Consider the following 27,497-nt stretch of genomic DNA (forward strand, 5'->3'; position numbering starts at 1 on the left):
CACACACACATCATTCATCCTGGCCTATTGTACATGTTTTTCATGGTAGGGGAAACCTGAGTACGCGGAGGAAATCTACGCAGACACGGGTAGAACATGCAAACTCCACACAGAAAGGCCCCGTCCAGGTGGGAATCGACATTCTAGCTGTGAAGCACAAGCGCCTCATTAGCCTGCGCTAAACATTACCTGTTTGAATCAAGGTCAGAGTTCAAGGTCTGTGAGGGTGGCCCAACAGGTGTCATAGAGAGCCGTCTCTTTTGGCTCCCAAATGGCTCTTCATGTTTTTAAAAATACACTTTAAAGTTTGGAGAGATTGTGATTCATGACTTGTTAAATGAGCCTTTCTACTGCTCCCTGCACAAAACCGCAACTACAGGGTTTAAAGTATTCTGGTCGGGGGCCGGATTTCCAGCTTGAGGGCAGGTCCGACCTCCGGCTCAAGCAAAATGTATTAATCAGGCTGCAAATTACAATCGGAGAGACAAGAAATTACCAAAATGCTCACTCCAGCCACTAGAGGGCTGCTTAAATAAAAATAAAAGGAAAGAATTACACACGTGTCCAGCAGAGGGCACTGACATAATGAGGGATCAGGATATAAACAACAGTCCTGTCAGGCTCATTATTTATTATTTATTGAAAAAAAGCTCCCTCAATAGTATTTTCCGAATTAAAACATGGTTTTATTTAGGAGCTTTTGTTAATGGACCCTGGCAATCATGTATGTTTTGGCCCCCAGGGAAATTTACTTGGAGACCCCTGCTATTGCTTCACTTTCCAGAAACTCAGTTTGAAGGAAGCACAGAGGTGCTTTCAGTGCCACGGTAGAAGTGAACGAGTGTAAGAAGTTGAATAGGCAAAGTAGTGGATGGTTGGTGAATGGCCACCATGTCCCAACAAGGCTGTGACGTCAGTAAGGAGGGGGCGGAGTCATGTTTTGGGCCAGAATCATGGTGAGAGAGCTGGTCGGCCCGTTTAGGCTCCCTAAAGGTGTGAAAATGACCTCTGAAAAATATGTGGAGTTTCTGACTGACCACTTTCTATGGTACAAAACAACAACCCTAACAAAATCATCTTCATACATGACAACGCACCATGTCCTGCTGTAAAGAAACCTCTGCATCACTGGCTGCTATGGGCATAAAAGGAGAGAAACTCATGATGTGGACCCCCTCCTCCCCTGACCTCAACCCTGTTGAGAACCTTTGGAGCCTCAACAAGCAAAACATCTATGAGGGTGGGAGGAGGCAGTTTTCATCCAAACAGCAGCTCTGGGAGGCTTTTCTGACATCCTGCAAACAAATCCAAGCAGAAACTGTCCAAAAACTTTAATGGATTAAAGTTTAACGGACCACTGATCAATCTACGTTCCCACTCTCACCTATGGTCAGATCGCGAATGCAAGCGGCCGAAATGAGTTTCCTTCGCAGGGTGGCTGGGAGCACCCTTCGATATCGGGTGAGGAGCTCAGTTACCCGGGAGGAGCTCGGAGTAGAGTCGCTGCTCCTTCACGTCAAAAGGAGCAGCTGAGGTGGCTCGGGCATCTGTTCCGGATGCCTCCTGGCCGCGGGAGGTGTTCCAGGCATGTCCTAGTGGGACCAGGCCTCGTGGAAGGCCCAGGACACGCTGGTGGGACTATGTCTCCGAGCTGGCCTGGTGTCGCCTCGGGGTCCCCCCAGAACAGCTGGAGGAGGTGTGCGTGGATCGGGAAGTCTGGGCATCTCTGCTGAGACTGCTGCCCCCGCGACCCGGCCCCGGATATAGCGGAAGAAAATGGATGGATGGAAGTTTAATGGATTTAAGAATTTTGAAGCTGCTCAAAGAAGGGCTTCTATGTTAAAATATAACTTGACCTGTTAAGATTTTTTTGATTGAAATAGCTTTTGATTTCAGTAAATATGACGTCCTAATGCTACAAATTCAACAAATGACCATTTTCAGTTAATTACAAGCTTTAAAATGTATTGAAATGATGATAAAATACTGTTATCACTGGCAGGTTTTCACATTCAACAGTTAAAGACTTGAAATGCTGACTGTCATTTGAGATGATAATTAAGAAAATCTTTAAAAATATCATTTGCATAATCATTTGGAATGCGGTGTAGATACCAAATTATTCACATATTATGGCGAGGTGGTGCTCTGTGGTGCGGCTGGATAAACACAGCAGATAGTGGACCCCGTCACTGATGACCAGGGAAAACATTTATATACTCAACTGCACTTAACCAAATTGACACAGATCTCCGCAACTCCAAACTACACACAATCTGCATCATCACGACATTACAGGCCAGCTACGTTCTTGTACATTACCACAGTGCCCTCTTCCATTCACTCGTATCGATCCGGGGGGGAGCACTCGCCGATGGAGGCCCCGCCGCGTGTCTGTGAGCCAGAGTCGGCTTCACTGATCCGGAGCCGCTCCCTCTCGCGCTAATGGCCCTTAAGTGCCTGTGTGTTTTTATGGGCCATAATGCATAGTAATGGCGAAAAGTCTAATCCGGCAGCATCACTCTCCTCCTCCTCGCAATCTTATTACTGTCATCTCCGACTTTTAGCGGCATCAATTAGCGCGCATCAATTTTTTAAAACCCCCATTCAAGCGCTCCACTTGTGAGCAATTATTGTCGTGGTCGGTGGAGGCGAAACACTTGGAGAGAAATATGGCACAGTTGGAGCGGAGCCACGGGTAGACGGTTTGTTTGGCGCGTGGAAGGAACACAAACGCTCGGCTTTTTTGTGTGTTTTTTTTTTTACCGGTGACTTTGCAAACGCCGCGGCCGGTTTCGGCGTGAGGGAAAACCGGATGGGTTTATTTTTAAAACTCCGTAGGGGAGAGCGAGCGGTGACCTGGTTTATCTAGCTCCGTCCTCCCTTTTTTCGTGTCGCTCCATTCGGGCTGCGGCTGCCGTCCGTCGATCCTCCCGCGCCGGAGGAAAAGACTATGACCGACCATGGCCTGGCCTAGACCGTGGCGACCCGCAGCGTTGTAACAAAATGGATTTTACGTCGACTCTTCGGAGGAGCCGCCGAACGTGATTCTCCCTGAAAGTGGAGCAAAGTAAGTGGGTCGCTTTCTCTCTTTCTTCTCGGACTCGAAGCAAACTGTGCCTTGCTTTGTGAGCCGAGTCTTAGGAGCACATTATAGTGGTAAAAAGAAGAAAAAACAAATGATTGAGGCTGACAATGGTTAAGGCGGTGAGGGTATGTCCTGCAGAATGTCAGGAAAAGCTCTGGAGACGGAGACGTGCGCAGATTAAGGCGTCATTGGATCAGACAAGAGTTATTTTGGGCCTAAAACAAGGTCAGAACGATCATCTCAGGGAAAAACTTCAGCAACTTGGTTTTATACTTCACTTTTTACTTATTCTTGAGTAACTTATTTTTCTGAAGTACATGTACGCTCGTTTGAGAAATACATTTGGTCACTGCTCCCAATGTGAATTCATCTGGAATGAATGAATGAATGAATAATCTTTATTCGGACCATAAACAAAACATAAAAACACAAACTCATACGAACTCAGAATACAACCTGCCGTGATTGTGGCAGTTGTGAGCTCAGTTTCAGACGTGCAGCTCAACACATTTACATCTTAGTACAAACAATTTTGTTTTACCTTTTGCACCTTTGAGATGAGGCTGTCCGAAAAGGAGTGGGGGGGAAGTAAACACTTATTTAGTCCCACCCCTTTTAAGTACTGTCAATCTCTTTTCCTATTTACTTTTTAGGCTTCCTTAAAACAGTAATTTGAGCACTGTGATCTAAATCAAGTTGTCATATACAGTGTGAATACTACCAATCAACATCAGGTTTGCAACAGCTGAACATGAAAAGTCAGAGATTTTCTTCCGATACATACTTAGAGAATATCCATTCTTTGTATAGATATTTAAACTGTCTGATATTTGGACATCGTTTAAGGTCTACGTGTCATTTATTCCATATTTTTGGACCACAAACGGACACACAGAAACTTAACTTAACTTGGAAGTGACAAAAGGCGAAATTTGCTTAAACCTCTTACCCCCCTGCCTCAACCCAGCACATTTTCTCCAGGTCGGCTTTACCCAAATTTAAAAGCTGGAGAGACCGGAAAGCTTGGCGAGTGTAACGCCTCAAGACCTGCAACATCAATCGTAACTTTTGACTACTGTGTTTTTGTCAGTTTTTTCATCACATTTATGTCAGTTTTTTGTGGCTTTTTCATCACTCTTTACTCATGATTTTGCCGCTTTTTATTGAGTTATTGTGGCTTTTCAGGCACGTTTTTGTCGCTCTTTTTGTTGCGTTTTCATCCTCATTTTTATCGATATTTTGACACTCTCTTCGTTTTAGATCTGGTGATGCCGAACTGGACAAAACGTGCTTGGTTAAGGGGTCGGGCGAAGAGGTTAATCTATAAACTCCCTCCTGGAAACAAACAAAAAAGGCATAATATTCACAATAAGCTGCAAATTTATTAATCTGCAGATTCAACGTTTCTACACAGAATTATATGGGAAATTGGAAATTCAAAGGACATTTTCTCACAGGGGTCATTCCGTGTGGTTTCACCCATAAGCCTCTCAGATTTGGATGAAACTTTTTTTTTTGAGTTCCTCCACATGTGTAGCTAATGAACACATGAGAAGTGATTTGCTCTAACCACTGTTAATTTTGACAACATATTTTAATTTAGTTTTAGTCTTAGTCTTTTGATTAAAATGTAATTTAATTTTAGTCGAGATTTAGTCAAAAAAAACTTTTCAATTTTAGTCTAGTTTTAGTCGATTAAAATTGCATGTCAATTTAGTCGACTAAAATGAAGACTAATTTAGTCGACTTTGCATTTATAATATTCATTATGATCTGCTTCATGGAGCTGCTCCGCATGAACAAAGCTCAGAGCTGATCCTTTGGCAGAGAATTTACATGATCTGAGGCTTTTTCAGACGCTCAATAGAAGTTTGGATGATTTTAGTCTCTTCTTTTCATTTTTATTTAGTCTTGTTTTAGTCGACTAAAATATCTGGACATTTAAGTCATAGTTTTAGTCTCATGAGAAAGTTTTAATTTAGTTTTAGTCCAATTTTAGTCGGCAAAAAAATTAAGACAAAATATTTTAGTCGACCAAATTAACACTGGCTCTAACTCCCAATATTTTAAGACAATTTATAATATAGAGTTTTAACCCCCTTTTCTGCTCCCGGGTGTCTTTTGCTTTGGTGAGCACCTTCGACGAGCTGTAGCTCAGCAATGGAATCATGTATAGGGCTACAATCTGGTCTGTGCCATGTCTACTGGACATAGTTCCAGGAACAGTGATGTACTAGATTGTACAGTGGATTTACAGGCTGCTAAAATCATGGATCAATCCATTATTAATATATGGCTATCCAAACCAAGGCCAACATTTTAAAAAAATGTCTTATTTTGTAGTGAAAACTTGACTTGCAATATGTTTGGTGTAACCTAGAGCAAAAAAGTTCAATTAAATATATATGTTTTTCCCCTTTTTTTTTACCTTAACCTTTGTATAACTGTCCTGTATTTGTGTCTATTTTTTTTTTAATTGGGATTACCGCAACACAAAATTATTAAGGACTTTAAAGTTCATTCTCTTCAAAATGCATTTTTCTCACACATCTCCACGTCAGTAATTTTCCAGCCTTGGACTGGATTTTTACAGATTTTTCCACTAAAAAACTGCTTTTGAATCTGGCTTCATAGGGGAAATTTGTGGAATTTTTAGGCATAAAACGGCTTATTTTTATATGGAAACATAAAGTGACAGAAAAGTCTTTTCTCATATTCATGGCAGTAAAGCAAAAATTTCAAAATGTGTCTTTAAATTTAAAAATGTCCACTATTCACCTGCAATGTCTCGCTTTAAAGGGACTATACAGAGTTTATGAAATGTTAAAATTATGTATTTTCCACAACTGCCTCTAAAATCCTGCACTGTCACTCACAAAGGTGTTAATTTGGGTCTGAAGTGCCGTCATGCACAAGCTTAATATAAAAGCTGCAGTTATGCATAAGACCTGAGGTGGCAGCAGTGAGTATAAAATGACAAACTTGCGTCTAGCCCCTTTAAGAATTCAAAATGACTTGCTGTCTTAATGACGTACTTGTGCAGCTCAACTACCCGACCACCTTCAAACCAGAACTCTTCAAACTGCAGATTTTTTTTGGTGTGTGGTTTTAGTCCAATATCTCCATCCTTACTATGGCAATCCACATGAAACCAAAAACATTCTTAATGTTCAGCGTCTGCTTTGTCACCACATATAAACTAGCTTTCTCATAAAAGTGGTGATAAAATTTTAAATCATGTGCGTGATGTTATTGAAAATTTTTGAAAGGACTTTCAAGTTTGTTAATTCAATCACTTCCAAACAACAATCAATTGCAACATTTGTCAGTTTTCTTTTAGATTTCTTTCAAAAACTGCTTCTCTCGCAAAGCGTTGTATTGGTCCCTGCTCTCCAACTGAAATTATGACATCATCAGGGGCGGACTGGCCATATGTTCATTCTGGAAGAGCACAGAAGGGCCACCGGCTCTAGGGCCAGTCTGGCCTCTCGATTTTCTCCTCTTACCCCCCGCCTTAACCAAGCTTTACCTAAATCTAAAAGCTTAAAAGGAAACATCAAAATAGCGACGAGGACGAAAACGGAACAACAAATGTGCCGGAAAAGCAACAAAAAACGTGACAATAAAGCAACGATAAAAAGCCATGAAACACCAACAAAAAAATCCACAAAAACACAACAAAAATGTGACGAAAACACTACTACAAAGCAACAAAACAACAACAACAAAAAAACATGACAAAAACATAACAAAGTCACGAAAAAAAGCAATGAAAAAAACCACAAAAAGTGACGAAAAATGTGACGAAAACACATTAAAAAAATGATGAAAAAGCAACAAAAAAACATGACAAAAATGTGACAAAAATGTGGCGACGTGACAAAAAGTTTCAATCACATTTGTAGGTCTTAGCTTTCAAATCAGGCATTACACTGTTGCTCTTCGGTCAAGAAGTGTCGCATTTACGCTAATTTGGGCCAGGCTGGTCAGAGTCCAGGGCCGTTTTTCAGTCCCAGTCCAGCCCCTGGACATCATCAAAGCCTAGAACGTGAACGCAACCCATTACTTTTCATTTCAAATCATTCAAGGTCATATATTCTCATTTCAAGTTTTTTCGCTGCGTTTCGTGGATGTTCAGAGAATGACAGGTGCACGCCCTGTGTAACTGTCCTGTGTCCCCAGCGCTGAGCCACCATGTCAGATGCCCTGCAGGAGCAGTACCCGGAGGTGCTGCTGGGGATCCTGGACGAGCTGGCCGGGATGAGGCAGTGGCTGAGCTTCCAGGACCTGTGTCGGATGGTGAGCAGCCGCTTCCCGCTGGAGCACCTGGTGGAGCTCAGGAGCCTGCTGTTCGCCGCCGCCACCCGAGACCCGTGCTTCCCCGCCACGCTGTTCCGAGAGCGCGTCACCACCAGGGGGCAGCGGCTGTCTCCCATCGGCGTGGCGGCGGACATCGTCACCATCTTCAACCTCATACAGATGACGGGGGGCGGGCCCGAGCCGGTCGACCAGTTGCCGGGGCCTCCGCTGCCAGGTGGGTGGAGTCAAACGTTTGTGTCGTGACGGCGGTGCCTCACAGCAAGAAGGTTTTGGGTTTGTGGGGGGGCTTTCTGTGTGGAGTTCATGTTATTCCTGTGTCTGTGTCCGGAGGTTACCTCATGGTGCTCCGGTTTCCTGTACGTGCACTGAAAAAGATGTTCCATAGGGTCCCTTATAGTGCCAGGACTCCCCTGGTTTTACGGAAGGATCTCCGAGACGTCTTCATGCGGTCTCAAGCAGTCACAAACACTATTTGTTGTCCTCAACCTGTGAGAAGTTTCTGTGACGTTCCTGCAGGGGCGGACTGGGACCGAAAAACAGCCCTGGACTCTGGCCAGCCTGGCCCAAATTAGCGTAAATGTGACACTTACACAAATACATATGTTAACCCAGGGGTGTCAAACATCCGGCCAGCGAGATGATTTAATCCGGCCCCTGCCCTGTAGAGCATAAATTCCAGATTATGTCAAAAAAAAAAAAGTAAATCTCTAGCCCATTCCTGTGCAGAGTTATGAATTTTTTAAGAACAACCAGAATGCTCATTCTAGCCACTAGGGGGCATTAAATTAAAAAAAAGGATAGAGTTCCACACGTGTCCAGCAGAGGGCACTGACATAATAAGAACTCAGGATATGAACAACACATTATATAGCCATGTGGTAAATGGACAGTCTGCCCCAGGGCGGCTGTGGCTTCAATAACAGCTTACCACCACCAAGTGAATGAAAAAAGACTACTGCACTTTCAGGAACTTGTGACACAGGCTTGTAAAGTGTAAGCCGTTGTCATTAATGAAGCTACAGTCAAGTTGGGGCTTAGATCAAATCACAGCTTATTATTATTCATTTATTGGAAACATTTTCTCTATTATATGTGGCCCGCGACCCACCGTGGGAGCTAAATTTTGGCCCACGACCCAAAATGAGTTTGACACCCCTGGGTTAACCTCTGACCCCCCGCCTTAACCGAGAGCATTTTCTCCAGTCAAGAAGCTTTGACTGGAGAAAATGCTCTCGGTTAAAGCAACACTGTAACGTCTCATTTGAAAGCTAAAATCTAGAAAAGTGACGGTATCTTTTTGTCACGTTGTCGCTGCATTTTTGTCATGTTTTTGTTGCTTTTTCATTACTTTTTTGTGGCTTTTTGGCGTGTTTTCGTCACTTTTTCGTTGTGTTTTCGTCTCTTGTTTTTCAGTGTTTTTTTCATGTTATTGTTTTTTCATCGCTTTTTTCATTGCTTTGTCGTCACGTTTTGTTGTGTTTTTGTCACTTTTTTGTTGCTTTTCCAGCGCATTTTTTGTTTTTGGATGCTTTTCTTTTAACCCCTTAACTCCCACCTGAACCGAGCACAATTTCTCCAGTTTGGCTTTACCCCAGTCCAAAAGCTTCTGGAAAAAAGGTGTGAAAATAGCGACAGAACTAAGACAAAAACAATGATGGAAATGTGACAAAAAAGTGAGAAAAGTTTGACAAAAAAGTGACGAAAAATTGATGAAAAAGTGGCAAAAATGACAAAAGAAATGACAAAAAAATGACAAAAGTGACAAAAAAATAACAAAAAAATAACAAAAAAATTTACAAAAATGTGACAAATATTTGATTAAAATTTGACCAACAAAGGACAACAATTAGACAAAAAAATGACCAAAAAAAATGACAAAAATGTGACAAAAAATGACAACAACAAAAAAAGAGTTACAAAAATGAGTTGAATACCCAACAAAAAAATGATGGAAAAAAAATCTGATGACGTGAAGAAAAAGATCCTCTCGGTTCAGGCGGGAGTTTAGAAGCTTTTAGATTTGGGTAAAGCTCGGTTACGCCCGGGGGTAAGGGTAAGGTAAAGTCAGAGGCCAGACCGGTGGCCCTAGAGCCAGTGGCCCTTCTGTGCTCTTCCAGAATGGACATATGGTCAGTCCGCCCCTGCGTTCCTGCAATGTCTCCGAGACCTGAGAACTTCTTTTAAGAAATGTTGCTATGAATGACACTGATGTTTCCAGCCTGGACAGTGGGGGATGTCGGGGTGAAGTGGAGAAGATGACACACTGCCAGAGGTCGGTCCCAAAATGTATACCTGGTCAGAGCGGTTTGACCCCGGCCTTTGTTATGGAAAAGCTCAACAAAGCGGGTGAAAGAGCCTGCATGTGGAAAACCACCTAACTTGCATCACTTTTTCCATCCATAACCCTAACTCCCTGATCGGGGGGACGGCAAGGAGCAGGTTGATAGATGTGGTAAACTTCGTAATGTTCATTGTGGCTACTTGTGTTCTAGTATCACTTTTTAGGTTCGTTTTGTCAGACACTAAGGTTAGGGATGTTAAAGATCTTTTACCTTTACATGTTTCAGCCGCCATCTGCAGGCCGTCATCAGAAGTATCACCGGCGTGCGGTGACGTAGCCTGATGGGTCTGGCCACGCACGGTAGACAAGTTGTTGATTGGCGGCTAAGGCCTAGCCGAACCAATCACAACCGTCACAGAGAAATGAGAAGGTTACGTCACTCGCTGCACCTCTATGTTTTTAGTTCAATTAACGTTAACATTAGCCAAAACTAATTATTGGATGAAGTAGTCAAGGGTTTTGCCTCGCGTTCTCCGCGTGAATTTATATTCACTTCATATTTGTTTAATTGGACACAGCTGTCGTCACGTCCGCTAATCGCTAATTGGTTTATTTCGCTGACAATCTGTGCGCGTTAGGCCCGCCCCTTCAAACTGCTCCAATTGCTCCGTGGCCAGACTAATTCCCTGCATGGAATGGACAGGGAAGAGTATGGCAGAGCCAGGCAAGCGGTGACGTGTCACTTCTCAGCTGTTCTTACTTCCGAGGCGTGACCAGTCTGACGGTCCCAACAGGTCCGACAGACGGGTCACGCCCCCTGCCGCCCGGTGGATTCAGGGCGACAGGGGGCGTAATCATTGGAGGAGGGTGTCCCAGGTGTGGGACAGGAGAAACGCTCCTTCGTCACGGTTGATGGTGTCGGTGCTCCGTTTCCTGATTTGTATGACCTGTTGGGACTGTCAGACTGGTCACGCCTGGGTGATACTTCTGATGACGGCCTGCAGATGGCGGCTGAAACATGTAAAGGTAAAAGATCTTTAACATCTCTAACCTTAGTGTCTGACAAAACAAACCTAAAAAGTGATGATAGATGTGGTGTTTCTATAGTTTTGTTCAAACAAAATTACAGACACACACTTTGACTCTACTCCGAGCTTTGGGAGCGGACTCTGTGAAGGAAACTCTTTTTGGTCACTTTTAATGGGATGTCGTAGACATGACCCCGAGCTCATCGAGAGTAGAAACACAAACTGATGATGAAGAACTTTGTTTTTTTCCACATCTGGAATGATACTCCCAAACATCAATAGTGTTAAACTACTGAACTAACCACTGCTTAACCAACACCCATTGTTTAGATGCCAGGTACTGGACGACAAGTGAAACATTAAAAATAAAACATTTGTGGAGTAGTTCTGATGAAAAACTTCTACTGAAAGCCTCATATATTGGATACAGAATACTCCTCCTTGCAGGGGCGGACTGGGACTGAAAAACAGCCCTGGACTCTGACCAGCCTGGCCCAAATTAGGGTAATTGTGCACTTCCACAAATACATATTTTAACCTTTTACCCCCCGCCTTAACATTAACGAGTGCATTTTCCCCAGTTCGGCTTTTTATTATTATTTTTTTGATTGGTATCATCAGCAAAAAGAACTGGAAAGGTGGTCGTAGAAACAGAAGCAAAATCATTAATATGAATAATAAATAATAATGGTCCCAAAATTGAACCTTGTGGTGCACCATACTCCACGGAATTCCTTTTAGCTTCATGATTTTTATACTGGGCTTTACCCAAGTCTAAAAGCTTCTCGACTGGAGAGCAACAATGTAACGCCTCATTTGAAAGCTAAGACCTACAAAAGTGATGTCGCCACATTTTTGTCATGTTTTTGTTGTTTTTTTAATCATTTTTTTGTTGTGTTTTTCTCACGTTTTTGTAGGGTTTTTTTTCCGTCTTTTTCTCATGTTTTTGTTGACTTTTCATCCTCTTTTTCTCGTTATTTTGATGCTTTTCTTTTTAGCTTTTAGATTTGGGTAAAGTTCGGTTAAGGCGGGACTGGTGGCCCTAGAGCCAGTGGCCCTTCTGTGCTCTTCCAGAATGGACATATGGCCAGTCCGCCCCTGCCTCCTTGTGCGTCTAAGAGACAACATCCTGACTGTCTGAGATAATCAATTATACAAATCTCCCCAAAATGTCACAGTTTTATTGAGTCTTCCGTGTAATTGTAAATTCAATGAGCCCTGGATTAGTCCAGGCTTAATGTGAATTGTGTTCAATTATCAGTGCCTAATGATAGATTTAGTGCTATACAGTGTGCCATTGTGGGAAGAAGTATTGGTCACTCTCTACTTTTGAGCTCAGTAAGGTGGTAATGGGATGGATTTGTCCTTCTCTCTCAGAACTAATAATTTTATTTATTTATTCAGGCAAAATAAAACTATTACATTGTATGTGTAGCTGGTATGTAACCCTAGGATGAAGTAATAACAGAATATTTTATAGTTTCTCAATTGGCGGGTAGCTAACATACAGTAAGTACAGTCGTAGTGCATAAGAATGAGTGGAGCCACTGGTAAAAGTTTAGATATAAAATATATTAAAAAGTTCACTATAAACAAATTCAAATTCAATAATACAAAAGATAAAAGTACCCTTTAAATTGTCCCTATCTGAGCTCAGATCAAACTTATAGTTTTTAGTCTTAATAGTCAAGAGTTAAGTTAAGTCTTTTAATGGGAAATTGGACAGCCGCCTGCCTACGTGTTTCAACACAATGTGTCTTTGTCAGGGCATCAAACAAATATAAATATTCACATTTGCAAATTAATTCTTAGTGCAATAGAAATTTTGGCAAAATAAGGCTTGAGAAAATCACCACAATTGCATAAATCCCCATCTTGTGTCTAAACTTAGCAACAACACAAATAAACTTGAGTGCACAAAATATATCACATTAAATGTTGGTTTTAGCACCACAGACATTCATTTACTGATTGGTGGCTTTAAAACTGGTGCAATTACTTTCAGAACAAGCCACAAAGAGGCATTAAAGTGCGAGACAAATTGTACATTAACGGCCAGTGTGAGTGAGCGAACAGCTGGTTTCAGACTCACCGAGCGCCTCTATTTCAGTTGCTTTTCCGTTGAGGTTTCCACACACACACACAAGTCGTTTTTATAGGTGAAACCAGCAGAAGTGGGGTTGGATCCTTCTCTCCTTGGTCTCCGGTGTTGATCTTTATTTGGGGAATGCTAAAAAATGGATGGGCTTAGCTGTGTCGACCGAGGAGAAAGCATCTTTTCTGTTTCGGCAAATTACAGGCGTCCGCAGGCAGAGCAACAGGAATCGAACCCAGCGCTTCTAGCTGTGAAGCACGAGTGCTAACCACTGCGCTACCGTGCCGCCCATTGACATATGCATTGAAGAATGACATTTGGACAATAGGAAAACAGAGGGAATTCAAAGCATTCATTAAAGGAATAGGCCACCGTTTTTACATACTGAGATATGCTCTTACCTCACTTTAGCCGAGTTAATATATCCCCGTCTGGTCTTTGTCCGTGCGCTCTGCCAGGCAAACGGAGCACATACGCAGCCTCTCCCACATGTCATATAGCTCCGAAAAAGCTCACGATAGAAGCTACCAAGCTCTTCCACGCGTTCCCTATTTAAATAAAGTTACGTGAAGTGTTTTCATGCGAAGTATATTTACACAGAAATGTAACATGTCGATTTTATAAGCAAATAAAAAGGGGTACTATATTGTGAGGCGTAATGATACGAGGAGCAAAACGTCCGCGCAGTAACTCCTAAAGACTTCCCCCGCTCACTTCCATCAATAACCTTTAGGAGTGACCTACTTTTGTGCTGCATCTGGTTAATACTAATTCACTTACATTCATTCTCAATGGTAAATTTGGATGCAGTACACTTTTTGGCCACCAGGGTCAAATTGGGGGCGCTGTTTCACTCCTTTTGCAAAGTTGAGGAAACACTGTTGTGGTGTCTTGGTATTTGTCAGTCATAGAACGTCGTAGCATCAACTTCCCAACTTTTTCCAAATTTTATTGCAAAGGTCGTTCACATATATGACTTTAATACATAAATGAATGAGGTAAAGTCAGTGTAGGTAGTGCAGGTACAGGTGGTGTTGTTGCACTATATTGCTACAATCATTGATTTTGTTCCACTAAAACTTGGCTTTTGTAGCATACTATGTGCATAGATAGAATTAAATGCAAATGTACACCAAAAAGGAAAATAAAGTAACTATTTTTATTTGCAGTTATATGTGTCTCACGCTGACATCGCCGTGTAGATAGATAGATAGATAGATAGATAGATAGATAGATAGATAGATAGATAGATAGATAGATAGCACTTTATTGATGCCAAAGGAAACTATGCGGCAGTCTGTTGCTCACATTCACACAAACAGTTTAAAACGCATAATAAAGCAATGAAGACAGTTATCACTTAGAGAAGTTAAGGCACTGCAATACTAATGCTCAATACATTTCCCATACTCCTCCTCTGCTCCTCCCTGAAGTGGCGCTATTATAGAGCCTGATGGCACGAGGGACAAATGAGTTCTTCAATCTGTCGGTGGAGCATCCTAGAGAGAGGAGTCTGGAGCTTACGGCGCTGCTCTGGCGGGAGAAGACCGGGTTAAGGGGGTGTCCCTGATTGGACAGGATCGCCCTGGTCTTACAGAGCGTCCTCTGCTCCAAACATCTCCACATCTGAAGGAGGGTCACAGTATGGTGGGAGAGGGCCCAATGGAAGGGGGCGTTTTTGTGTCCACACCTGTTTCAATCACAAACATTCTATGGTCGAGGGAGCGGCACCCTTTTCCTGTAGAGGCGTATCTTTGTATCAGAGAATGTGTCCAAAAGAAAGACAGCATCGAAGAGGACCGTTACAACACCTGAAAATGTCGAACGAGTTTGTCTATTTCGATTAAATTCTCAGTAGCTGATTCTAGGGATGCTCCACTGAAGTACAAAATGTTGTCATCTGTATACAGGTCTACAATTCCTTTGCTGACAGATGCATACATTTATGTATACAGAAAACAAAATTGGACCTAGGATGGATCCCTGCGGCACACCCTTTGGAGACACAAAGAGGACAGGAATACTAAGTCTATTTTTACAGTTTGCAGAAAGAAAGTTTGGCATTTCTTTGTTTTGCGAAAGAGCTCATAGATGCTGGAAAAATATTCAGTGGACTATTGGACCCAGGGTTGAACAGTTTGGGAGGAACACACCTCATGTTTCAAACTAGAGAATCTATATACAACCTCAGAGGAACTGATCTGCTACAAAAACCTAAGGCGCACAGTAATACTAAGAGGAGGTGTTTATCAGTTAAAGGTGTTGATCTATGGAACGGTTTATCTATTCAACTTAAGGCTCCAAAACTATTAAAGCATTTAAGAAAATGTATAAGTCAAACATGATAGAGAAGTATAGAACACTTGAATGAAGTCCATTAGAAAAGAAGTCGATCGAGGATACATAGCATAATTTTTGTTTGTTGAAGTTTAAGTTTTGTGCTTAAGTGTTTCCATCGTTGGTATTAGAGAAAGTGTATAATGTGTCATCTTTGGACACAGAGTCACAGTTTGTAAAAGGGGTTAGGCAGAATAAGTCTTGGCTTCAGCCTAAACCCCTTTCGGTCAGGCATCATTTAGATTAAATTCTTAATGTATGTGTTTTCTTATTGTATAATGTCTAAGATCTCTGGAAAACATGTGACATGTGATTTAAATGTTCATAATGACCGAAGAAAATAAATTAACTAACTGATGAAAAAAATGTGTGGAGGACAAATGGAACAGCAACATCAAAACCTTATCCTGACTGTGAAGTCAGTTTTGCTTCCTCAGGACCTGGACAACGTGATATTATCAACAGAAAATTTAATTCGTAAGTTTATCAAGATATTTTGCAGAAAGACCTGACATTCACAACATGCATGGAATAAGTAAGTGAACCCCTGTATTAAATATCTGCTGATCCTTCTTTTCTTAAATGCTTTTCTGTAGTGCTTTTCTGTAGACGCTCACAACGATCAGGATGAATCTTGGACCATTCCTCTTTACAAAAAGATTCAGGCGGTGTACTTACTTATTCCTCCCTCTCCTGTGAATGTTTACTTGTTCTGACCAATAATAATATGATAAAATGTAAATGTTTGGGTGATATTAGTTAAAGCAGATATGTGAGAAATTCCACACGGTGTACTTACTTTTTCTCGCCGCTGTATTTCCTTCCCTCGGTTGCAGGGGTGCCCCAGCTCGGCGTGCCGTGGAGAGAGAAAGTCCGCGCCCAATCTGACTCGGATGGGCGTGGCCTGGACCGCCTGCCCCTCCCGCCACGTGGGTACTCTGCCCGTAAGCGCGGCAGCCTCCCCCCGGACCCTCTCTCGCTCCTGTCCTCCTCCCCTCCGGCCAGAGCGCGGGCCGTCTCCTTCGACCTGCCCCACACCACGGTGCTGTTCCCCCCGTGGCCCCCGCAGCAGCAGCAGCAGGCGCCGCCCGGGGCCATGGGGAGCCTGTATCTGCCCCTGGAGACCGACAGCGAGTCGAGCGGGGAGTCCAACCACGCCGACGTGTTCGAGCCCGAGCCAGAGTCCTCCGTGGACCACAAGAGGAGCGTTTTCAAGAAGGACTTTCACAATCAGCCGCCGCTCATCCCGCAGGTAAGCGCACAGCCTTTATGTTCATGTCCTGCATTAGACGTGGGTTAGACTTTTCTTTTAAAACTAAATGAAATCAGATACTGTGCTCTACTATGCTATTATGTTACACTTTGCTCTTGGGCCATAATCCATTAAGACAGAGGTTCCGATCTAGTTTAAGTGTTTATGCTAAGCCGAGAACCTACAGTATTTGTCAGCAATAGCAGACATCTAATGTGCTTTGGTTGTAGAATACGATGTGTGCTTTAAAAAGTAGCCAACTTAATCAGACTTTTGCATGCCTTGTCAAAATATTGTGCATGTAGCCTGGCATTTATATTTTTTATTTCGCCCATTATTATTCTGTCTAAGCTTCTGATGTGTCATTCTATTCTATTACACGCCACACACCATTTATTGACGTCTTTTAAATCAAATCCTGCATGTCAGTGTTCCGCTATGAAGAGCAGAGTGCTTCCTGCAGCCCTTGCAAAACGTGTTCTTGGTAATTGATATGTTTGGAGCAGGTCTCTCCTGCAAATGGAGCATCGAGCCTCATTTGAAAGAGTCTAATATAACCAGTATAAATAAAATGAAGATGTTGGCATAGCTTTTTGGCTTTCCCACTACGGTGCTCTCCTCTATTTAAATATCAGTTAGACATATTGATTTAAGGCGAGACACTGCAGGTGAATAGGGAAAAAATGTATATTAACAGACATCAATTTGAAACTTTTGCTGGCACTGGCATAAACGTGAGAAAAAAATACATTGCAAGTTTTCTGTCATTTTATTTTGTCATATAAGAACAAGGTGTTTTATGCCTAAAAATGCCCCAAATTTCCCATCTTTTCAGCGACAAAATCTGAATAATGGATAGAGCTACATTCAAATGTGTTGTTTCATTTTATTGATAAATGAGTTGCCGAGACTTTTTCAGAGGGGATTTGGGATTTCTTGTTTTGTTTTAAAATAAGCTGTTTTTTTAGTGGAAAAATTTGTCAAAATTAAATTTTCGCCTTATTTTTTGACATTCAAAACTCAATAAATTGGGCTTATGGATTAGATAATAAAAAATCCCTCTGAAAAAATCTTCCAAATATTGTTCAGTCCAAGGCTGGAAAATGTGAAGTCTTTAGGTCCGACTGACGTGGACATAGTGTCACCACAATGACAGAAAAATGTGTTTTGAGAAAAAGGCCCTTGAAATTGCATTCTCCCATATAAGTCTATGGGGGAACATTGAATCAGCGCAATATTTAAACATGTTTTTGTGAAGATTAGGTATATTTTTTGTTTCCAGGTGAAAGCTTGTATGTTCAGAGACCAATTTGGCCCAAAACCTGAAAACTGAAAAAATTGAGTTTTGCCTGTAGTGTCTCCCCTTAAGGGACTATACATAGTTTGAAATATTGAAATTATGTATTTCCATCCCCCTACATGTGAGCAATGTCCTGATGCGTGACGACGTCGTCAGGCTGTGTGACTCTGTTTCATTGGTGTAAGGGCTGGCCAGCAGGGGGCAGAAGTGACATAGATCATTAATTTAGAAACGTGAGCATGTTATAATTAATTTGTACTTTGTATTTGTTAAAATATTTATTCTTATACATTTTTAAGGCAAATCATTTGAATAATCGTGATTTAAATTATGATTCAAATAATTACTACTTGAAATATGTCTTTTTCTTATTTCAAGTGCAAAACTGCTCATTTCATTTGCCGATTTTTCTACTTCACAAGTCAAAATGACTCATATTAGGGCAACATATTCTCAATTCCAGTCATTTGAATTTATCGAGATAAGACTATTAGCATGAATGCTGCATTTTATTCTATATATTGGATGAAATGTTACACGCTGTGGCTTTAAAACTAAAACATTCTGGAGCATTCTAGAATGGGCCGAGAACTGGTGCCCCGAGATCTTTCAAGATTCAAATGCCACGAGATTTCTCATCACTGTGTAAAGTGATCTTGTGATTTGTTTTGTTTTTGTTTCGTAATAAAATAATCCTACTCACTGTAGACAGCTCATGATGCGCAAAGAACATATACATCAGATTGCAGGCCCGGGCACTCAATTATTAACAGTTATACTTAGAGACTATCACTTATCATATATTGGTTTGCACTTAAAAACCAAAGGATCCTTTCTTTTTAAATTCAGTGTCTTGATTTTGCCGGCTCCGTTTTTAAACCTTCAGACCGGAGCTGCTGCGGATCATGCCCGCAGGATTTCGGTGTGAAGAAAGATGATTTTACTGTTTTTAATTGTTTACTACAACCAGCTCAATCCCACTTGAAAGTATTCGGATTATTCTTTATTATTCTTTATTGTGCTCTTGTTCTGGCCATTGGACCGCCATGACCTGTCACGTCTGTCCTCCGCAGGTGACGGTCCAGAGCGAATCGCCGAGCCCTGGATCCACCAAGACTGGATTTGACAACCGCAGATTTGACGTGATTCCGAACCCGTATCCATCTCCCACGATACCGCACCACTCTCCCAAACAGACCAAGCACGAGAGCCTGGACGACCTCCAGGATTCCACCTACTTTGGCCCAGGATCGGTGCCCGACTCCTGGTCGCCGCGCCACCTGCACCCGCCTCCCCTAAAGACCGTCTGGGCCAACAAAAGCCACAGCCTGGAGGATAGGATCGACATGAGCAGCCCTTCTCTGGACCCCAGAAAGTCCCAGCCTCCGAGACGATCCAGCCCTGCGATCAGTAAGCTCTCCGGAGGCAGGGACATGGAAGAGAGCACACCTAGGGAAGGTGAGGGATTCCGGGCACAGGCCACCCAGACGGAACCCCCTGATCCACGCCGACTCCGGAGTTTAGTCCACGCGGATAGACTTTCCTTCATGACCTCGTTGGACGACCCGGAATTTTGCGAAGATGACATTAGCGTGATTTTCCGTTTTTTGGACGACATTAGCATGTGTGGATCCACCGGCGTGCTCCATCCGGACGGCGCGCTCAACCAAGACACGCACGAAGCGCGAAGAGGCCGTTTGGGGCAACTTCAGCGGCTTTTCCACTCGTTAGAAAGCAGCGACGACGGGCTCAAAGCGAGCGTTTGCAAGCTGCTGCTACGAATGAGTCAAATCGAGCGCCAACTTGAGTCGCTAGCAGAGGTGAAATCGGAAATCTCTCAAGTTCTCTCGGCATTGCAACGGTTGGACGAGAAGATCCAGCAGCCCTTAATCACCGGTGGAGAGAGGCAGGGCAGCAGCAGCGGAAGCCGGTGGTTGGAACCCCTAAGTGGGGTGAGTTCGTTCATGAGCCATCCCGTCACCCCGTCAGAGAGCTCCGAGCCACAACCGCTGTCGGCTTCCAGGCATCACTCCGGGCTCCTGTACCCAGCCACGAGCAGCAGCAGCCTGGAGTGGAGCCGCTGGAACCCTCCCGACCCGGCAGACGGTTCCACTGAGGGGAAGAAGGAGGGTGTGTCGAGACGCGCTTCGAAAAATGAGGAGAAAGCGACAGACGCGAAGCCACCGCTGACCCTGTCCAACTCTGCAAAAGACTGGAGTGTGTCCTACTCCAAAAGTAAAGACGGCAAAGCGACCAATGGCAAACTGGGAAAGGTGAGGATTAAGGTGTTGATGAATCAAAATTACCATATCAATGGCTGCAATTATGCAGAATGGCAAAGGATGTAGTTACTTCAGTAGATTATATCCTGCAATGCAAGGCACTTTATATGTAGTTTGGAGCTCAGTGTTCTGAAATGCACGAGATTCTTTTTTTTTTTTTTCAGCTGTGCTATTTTTCGTTTTCTCTCAAATGTTATTGCTTTTAAATGTGCACTGCAAATTAAATCAGAATTTAAACTGAAAGGAATTAATTGCAAGCAAAAACACTCACTTCTACATGTAGCTGTAGTAGCAGTTTCAGTGCGAGCTCCCGGTTTGACATGCTTTCGTAAGAGTACTGGGACTGGGCCGCTGTTCGAGGCCCGTTTGAGGCAGCACCAGACATTTTCCCAGGAGACGCTTAGGGTGTGCTGAGGTCTTCCATGGGGTGCTCACTAAATTTTCAGGCCATTAAACAACATAACATACATGCCGTAAATTACTGGCCTGTATTCCATTATTCTCTGACAGAGGCCGGGTCTCTGACAGAGGCCGGGTTCGCGGCTCGTGGAGGCAAATTAAAGCCGGTCTCTAAAACAGGCCGGGGCTTTTATTAGAAACTATAGCTGTAGAAATATTCCCCATGTTAGGAATTTGTCCCATACTAGTGTAAATGATAACTCAAGTGCAGGAAGTAAACAAACGGGAACCCGGGCTGAGGGGGACGCTGCTGAGGAGCTGATCCGAGCGTATCTTTGACACAGATTTAGCCACTTTTCAAACCTCCTGTGACTATATTTGGAAACAGGGCAACAAATGTTGTGTGACCCTCCAGGGTTTTAATAAAGTCTCCATCGCGTCTTCAAAGCACGTCCAGCTGCTCCGTGTGCAGGTCAGTCCCACGCCTCAAAATAACTCCTCCGATCAGCGCGACCGTCTCGTCTTCTCTCGGGTCAGTCTAATGATCGATCACAAACACAAACGCTCCGTCTAAACTCACCTTTTACACAAGATAACAACAAATAATCCAAGTCCGCTGTAAAAACGAAACAGAAACCTGCAGTGACATTGATGTCAAAGCTCCGCTAACAGCAACGAAACACTTCCTGTTGTCCCGACAAAATAAAAAGCGTCAATGTTCCAGCCGCTGGGAGAGGGTTTGAAATGTTAATTAATAAATTAACCTAATATTTTAGGTGCAAATGGACACAAATCTCATTTTTCTTCGTTTTCCTGGTCGTCCGTTTTGCTCAAATAGAAATAAAGGCCTGTCTCTAACTGTGGCCTGGTTCCAATAAAGGCCTGGTCCTAGATGCCCTCGAATAAATAAAGGCCTGTGCCTATATTAGAGCATTTACGGTAATAAATGTGTGCGTGCACGCATGTGTGGGTAATTTGCTGTCCACAATTGCATCCCAGTGCACGGAACAGAACCTGCCTGTTTTTTTTCAAAGACATGTAGTCTGGGAGCAAGCGGGATCTCAGCGATTTCCCTGTGGGCGTGATTGACAGATATGACTTTGGCTTGCCGCTGGAGGACTCAGTCTGTTCTGGCTCTTTGGGTTCATGTTGCTGTATCAAAAGTTCTCATTTCTTTGTAACATCAGCCGAGCTCATTGATCAAATCTAGTGAACGACTGTGATAATGGCCCTTAATTGTATGACTTCTTATATCTCTGGTTGTGTCTGTCTACACAAACAAACATAAAACAATTCTGGCAAACAATGAAAAATCTCCAGACAGTCTGCGGATATTGATTTCAGCTTCACTGTGGCAGAGGAGCTCCGACATTGTGGTAAAATCAACCTCATTACTGTGGCTATGGAGAGGGCTCTTCCCATCGGCTCCACTACAAACTCCAGCTCAGTCTTCGGATCTATACAAGACAGATACATATCAAAGGTTTTCTCATGAAATCGAACTATTCCACAATACGGTAAAAAAATCTAATGAAATGACCGGGCCCACCAAGCGTTGGACTTCTCCACAACTCTATACTGTGTGCAGGTGGACCAGTCCAGCAGCACCACAAACCTCCTGTCTCAGAAGTCGTCCTCCCTCATGGAGCAGGTGTTTAACTCGTCCCTGTTCAGGAGCCGGGACGGCAGCCAGGGGCCGAACTCCTCGAGAAAGGCCAAGGACAAGAGGGCGGAGGACAGGGGAGAGAGCAGAGGAAGACCAGTGTGGACCGTTGACGAGCGAGAGGCGCGTATATCTCCCCTCAACCTGCAGGTCAGCACTCAAAGACTACTGCTACTACAACTGCTACTACTACTACTAGCAATAAATACTAGTCTTAACAGAGGTGATTAGTTGGTATTTAATCAGATAGTTACAATAATATACATAGACCTTGAGCAAACGCACCCTTTAGACTGAGACCCCCTCAGTGCAAGAAGGAGCACTACCGCAAGTCCACTGCTGTCCGTAACTCATGTGCAAGAACTACTATGCAAAAATGACGTGCAATAATCTCTGTATAAGTGTCATTTTAATCTCTGTATCAGTGTCACTTTACCTGCACTAAGACTGATAGTATTTGCACTGCCGAATTTGCACCCTTATTTACGACTTGCACATTAATTGCACATTTCTTGTCTTTTTTTTGCACACCCTGAGTGTTTCTTGAGAGCTGAATTTATCCATTGTGAGATCAATAACGGCTTATCTTAACTTATCTTATGTCAAGCTGCTGTAATTTGATGCTTTGTCACTGTCTGACCTTTTCACAATAAGAGTCCTTTTTTTTTCTCCTACAAATTTTCAACAAAATTAAATTATACCAATGTCCCCTGGACAGTTACATGTGTCTGTACATGTGTCTGTACATGACTCATGGATATATATAGAGGAATGTATAGAGGCCAGTTTTAAAATTGTTTGCTCTTAAAGGAATAGGCCCCCGTTTTTACATACTAAGATATGTTCTTACCTAACCTTAGTCGAGTTAATATATCCCCGTTTGGTCTTTGTCCGTGCGCTCTGTCACGCAAACGGAGCACATACGCAGCCTCTCCCACATGTCATATAGCTCCAAAAAACGATAGAAGCTACCAAGCTCTTCCACGTGTTCCCTATTTAAATAAAGTTACGTGAAGTGTTTTCATGCGAAATATATTTACACAGAAATGTAACATGTCAATTTTATAAGCAGATAAAAAGGGGTACTATATTGTGAGGCGTAATGATACAGGAGCACAACATCCATGCAGTAACAGTGACTTGTACAGAGCCTTTTACAACAAACAAAAAATGTATTTTCGGAAAGTGCTCTCGCATTCCTGCCTCATGGTGGAGGTCCTGAGTCCTGTGTCGTCGTCCGGGGTGAGTTGGAAATCTGTGAAACATTACTACACTATATACTTTCTGCTTGTTATCACAGCCCGGCACCATGCACGTAAAAGGCATTGTTCACAAGTTATCCACGCTTCTTCAACTGTTCTCTGCTCGCTCTCTACAAGTCACGCAGCTTCTATTGACGGAAGTGAGCGGGGGAAGTCTTTAGGAGTTACTGCGCGGACGTTTTGCTCCTCGTATCATTACGCTAGTCCCCCTTTTTATCTGCTTATAAAATCGACATGTTACATTTCTGTGTAAATATACTTCGCATGAAAACACTTCACGTAACTTTATTTAAACAGGGAACACGTGGAAGAGCTTGGTAGCTTCTATCGTGAGCTTTTTTGGAGCTATATGACATGTGGGAGAGGCTGCGTATGTGCTCCGTTTGCGTGACAGAGCGCACGGACAAAGACCAGACGGGGATATATTAACTCGACTAAGGTTAGGTAAAAACGGTGGCCTATTCCTTTAATGAAAGCACTTTTCTGCTCCACCAGGCTCAATGAAGGTTGTTGAGTCATCTTCTGTACTCTGTAGTTTAAGAGTCGAATGTTTCGCCTCTCATCCAAAAGGCTTTGTCAGTGACATTTAAGTGTAAGCTATAAGCCAGCAGACTAGACACAGACCACAGGGAGGAGTTTCACTTGGCTCAGGTCCCTCCCTCTTTTAATACGAGCGATCGCTGTTATTGTTTACTTCCTCAATTTTCGCCGGATGTTTGGTAGGCAGCTGATGCATACAGGCCTCTAACACGGTTTTATAAAATGATAGATCTGTTACAGCGCAAGAGAAGCAGTGCCCTGTTTATGGAAATTGTTTTTGCTGATTACAGGATTTTAATCAAATGTTTATGAAATATGAAAATGTAAAATGCATAACCACGGCCAACGGATGTGACGACATCGCGATCGCTCGTATTGCTACTCTCACCTGTGGGTAAACATCTTTGTAGTTCTAAGTCTTTGTAGTTCTAAGTTCTAACAACTGAGCTGATCACTGCTAATTACCTGCCTATTGATCAGTCCAGTGCTCTCCCAGCCTTGGGCACAGTGTGTTGCAGAAAGTTTGCCGCTTGAGTTTCCTTCACTGACAGTGAACAGGGTCAACTGTGCAGAAGTGCTTTGGATTGTGATAAAACGTTCCCACAAAAATGACAGATCGTCAGCTCTGGTGATCGCAAGACGGTCGTCACGTCGTCCTCCTCTAGTGCAGTGGTTCTCAACCTTTTAGAGCCGCGACCCCCATTATAACAGTTAATTAGGATCGTGACCCCCACCCGGGTCAGACCATGGGAAACACAGGGACATTAACCCCTTAACTCCCGCCTGAACCGAGCACATTTTCTCCAGTTTGGCTTTACCCCAGTCCAAAAGCTTCGGGAAAAAAGCGACAAAAATGAGACGAAAACAATGACGGAAATGTGAGAAAAAGTGAGAAAACATTGACAAAAACGTGACGAAAAATGTATGAAAAAGTGGAAGAAATTGACAAAAAAATTGATGAAAATGTGACCAAAAAATGACCAAAAAATTTCAAAAATGTGACAAAAAAATTAGAAAAATGTGACAAAAAAATTACAAAAATGTGACAAAAAAATTACAAAAATGTGATTTTTTTTTTTACAAAAATGTGACAAAATGTGACAAAAAAATGATAAAAAATTTACGAAAAAATGACAAAAATGTGACACAAAAATGTGAAAAAAAAATGACAAAAAAATTATGAAAAAGTTAAAAAAAAATGAGTTGAATTCCCAACAAAAAAATGATAGAAAGAAAATCTGCTGACGTGAGGAAAAAGATCCTCTCGGTTCAGGCGGGAGTTAAGAGGTTAACCTATACAACTATCTATCTATATTTATCTATATGCTCTGGCGACCCCCCAAATTTGTCTCGCGACCCCCTAGTGGGTCCCGACCCCCAGGTTGAGAAGCCCTGCTCTAGTGCATGGTCGTCAGGTTTTCCACCAAATGCAGAGGACACGCTTCCCCACAGGGACTCTGAAGTCGAACCATAACCGCATTTCGCTCGCTCTTTCAGGGGCAGGAGTCGCTGAACCCCAACAACCTGGAGTTCTGGATGGACGACCTGTACACCCCGGGGTACGACGGTTTACTGCGGCGGAGCCAGGCCTCGCTGCGAAGGACCAAACTCTGCAAGCTGAGCGCTCTGATCGGCGTCACGGTGGCCATCATACTCATCATCGTCATCCCCCTGTGCACCGTGAAGAAATGAGAGAGGCTTCACGAATGCAACAAAAAAACAGAACTTTAGTTAAAAGAGTTGCCTGAATGTGATCAGTTAAGTAGATGGGACTTAAGATTTTGTATTTACTTAACAGACCAAGATATTCTGAGTCTTCTTGATTTGTAGTGTCCTCTATAAGCTCTTGTTCTTCTTCTGCAGAATTTGTTATGGCTGATCTGGCATGGACATACGTTTCCTTGGATTCTCCACGATTCAGTCTTCTTTTTTTTTTTTTCGCCAGACAGAATGAGCACATCAACACGTGTACAGAAGATACTACTTAGCGGTATGTCTACGTCGTCTCTCATTTGCTCCTTCCTGTTTTCAACTCGGACTTCCTGTTACTGTTGACAGCTACATGAGCTTTCTGCTTTAAATGGGAATGTGTGGTATTAAAAAAACACACTGTCCTGGATCTAGAATCTCTCATCTTTAAAAATTGTAAGAGGGGACACTGCAGGCAAAGGTTTTGGAAAGGTTTGTCCATTTTCACTCAGTGGTCAATGTGGAGATTGTTTGCTATTTTTCTCCCATAGCATGTTAATTTTAATGTCGGTATAAAGAAGACAAAGGAGCATGAATTCCTGAGTATGTCAAAAAAAAAGAGTAAGTCTCTAGCCCATTCCTGTGCAGAGTTTTGGAGTTTTAAAGGAACAGGCCACCGCTTTTCCATACTGAGATATGTTCTTACCTGAGCTTAGATGAGTTGATACGTACCTGTCTGGTTGTTGTGCGTGCCCGTGGAAGAGCTTGGTCCCTTCTAACTTCAGCCCGTTTGGAGCCATAGGAATATACTGGGAGAGGCAAAATGCTAACAACATGTTTGGTCTCTATGTGTAACTGAGGACGCACATGTCTTCCATACTGTGATATGTTCTTATGCTGCGTCCACACCAAATGCGTTTTGGGCGTCAAAAACGCACCTCAAGCCCGTCGTTGGACGCTTGTGCTTACTAAAGTCAGACGCTTGTCACAAATGTCACCGAGCGTCAAAACGCTCTGGCCGCGTCAGCTCAGAGTCTGTTCGTAGCATCTTGGAAGTAGCTGTTGTCTGAAATACACCTGCTAGAGTTCATTGTTGATTGAAAGTCTGCAATAAACCACAAAGGCCGGCTCAGTGTGTGATCGTCATAAAGCTGCTCTATGTCGTTACGGATTCATTGACGTTATTAGTGCTTAATGCTTGTTGTCATGGGAGAAAACTCGAGCTCAATGCAAGCTAACTGAACTAACAAGCTATGGTTTTCTCCCGGAGCTAATTGTAGATGATGTGAGTAATAAACTACAACATCAGCCCAGCTCAGTGTGTGATCATTGTTCTTAGCATTAGCTTTCTCCGGTGCTAATGCTACAACAGGCGTCCTCGAGGCCCAAACACATTCCCAGCGCAGATTCAGCCACTGAAATAACCTTTCTTGTCGCCGCTTTTAATCCTGGGTGATAAAGATAAAGAAGCACTGATGTGTGTCTTTGTAAAAGTCCCAGAGCTGCTGTAGCTCCGGTTCACAAAGAAGCTAAACCTCCGTGACTTGTGACTTGTTTACATCTGTGGGGCCGGCGTAGAATCTGCCCCGGTGGCTCAGCTACAACGTAGCCTACGTCATAGGGAGAAAGCTCCTGATTGGTCGACGCTCGCAAATTTCGCCAAAAAGTTCAACAACTCGAGCGTCGGCCGCGCTCGACGCCCTGGAGGCACGTCAAAAGCTCACCAAGCGCGAAAAACCTCAAAACGCGCCGCACAGGAGGCACGTGACGCGCTGCGGGACATCTTGACGCCCCCCGGAGGCGCGTCCTCCATGTATTTTAAATGTAAACCTGACGCTTTGGAGGCCCCAAAACGCGTTTGGTGTGGACGCAGCATTAGTTGAGCTTAGACGAGTTGATGCGTACCTCTCCGGTCTTTGTGCGTGCCCATGGAAGAGCGTGGCAGTATCCAACTTCACCCC

At 43.1% G+C, this 27,497-nt stretch overlaps 1 protein-coding gene across 1 annotated transcript; it reads left to right on the top strand.

Annotated features, from left to right (window-relative positions):
- The first annotated feature begins 2,988 nt into the window (after window positions 1–2,988).
- LOC306982277 (major intrinsically disordered Notch2-binding receptor 1-like) lies at window positions 2,989–25,669 on the top strand. The gene is made up of 6 exons (XM_079582164.1): window positions 2,989–3,070; window positions 7,271–7,622; window positions 15,986–16,401; window positions 18,775–19,974; window positions 21,971–22,195; window positions 25,345–25,669. Exons 2-6 carry the CDS (start codon window positions 7,283–7,285, stop codon window positions 25,537–25,539), a joined length of 2,376 nt encoding a protein of 791 aa, XP_079438290.1. The 5' UTR covers window positions 2,989–3,070; window positions 7,271–7,282; the 3' UTR covers window positions 25,540–25,669.
- Window positions 25,670–27,497: the final 1,828 nt, after the last annotated feature.

The sequence above is a fragment of the Gobius niger genome (assembly GCF_951799975.1).
Source record: "Gobius niger genome assembly, chromosome: 24".
Classification (NCBI taxonomy): domain Eukaryota; kingdom Metazoa; phylum Chordata; class Actinopteri; order Gobiiformes; family Gobiidae; genus Gobius; species Gobius niger.

Bases quoted from the DNA above. Each gene is read 5' to 3' on its own strand.
- LOC306982277 (XM_079582164.1), top strand. From the start codon at position 7,283: ATGTCAGATGCCCTGCAGGAGCAGTACCCGGAGGTGCTGCTGGGGATC. The intron at 7,623-15,985 runs GTGGGTGGAGTC...CCTCGGTTGCAG, and splicing joins GCCGGGGCCTCCGCTGCCAG to GGGTGCCCCAGCTCGGCGTG. The intron at 16,402-18,774 runs GTAAGCGCACAG...TGTCCTCCGCAG, and splicing joins AGCCGCCGCTCATCCCGCAG to GTGACGGTCCAGAGCGAATC.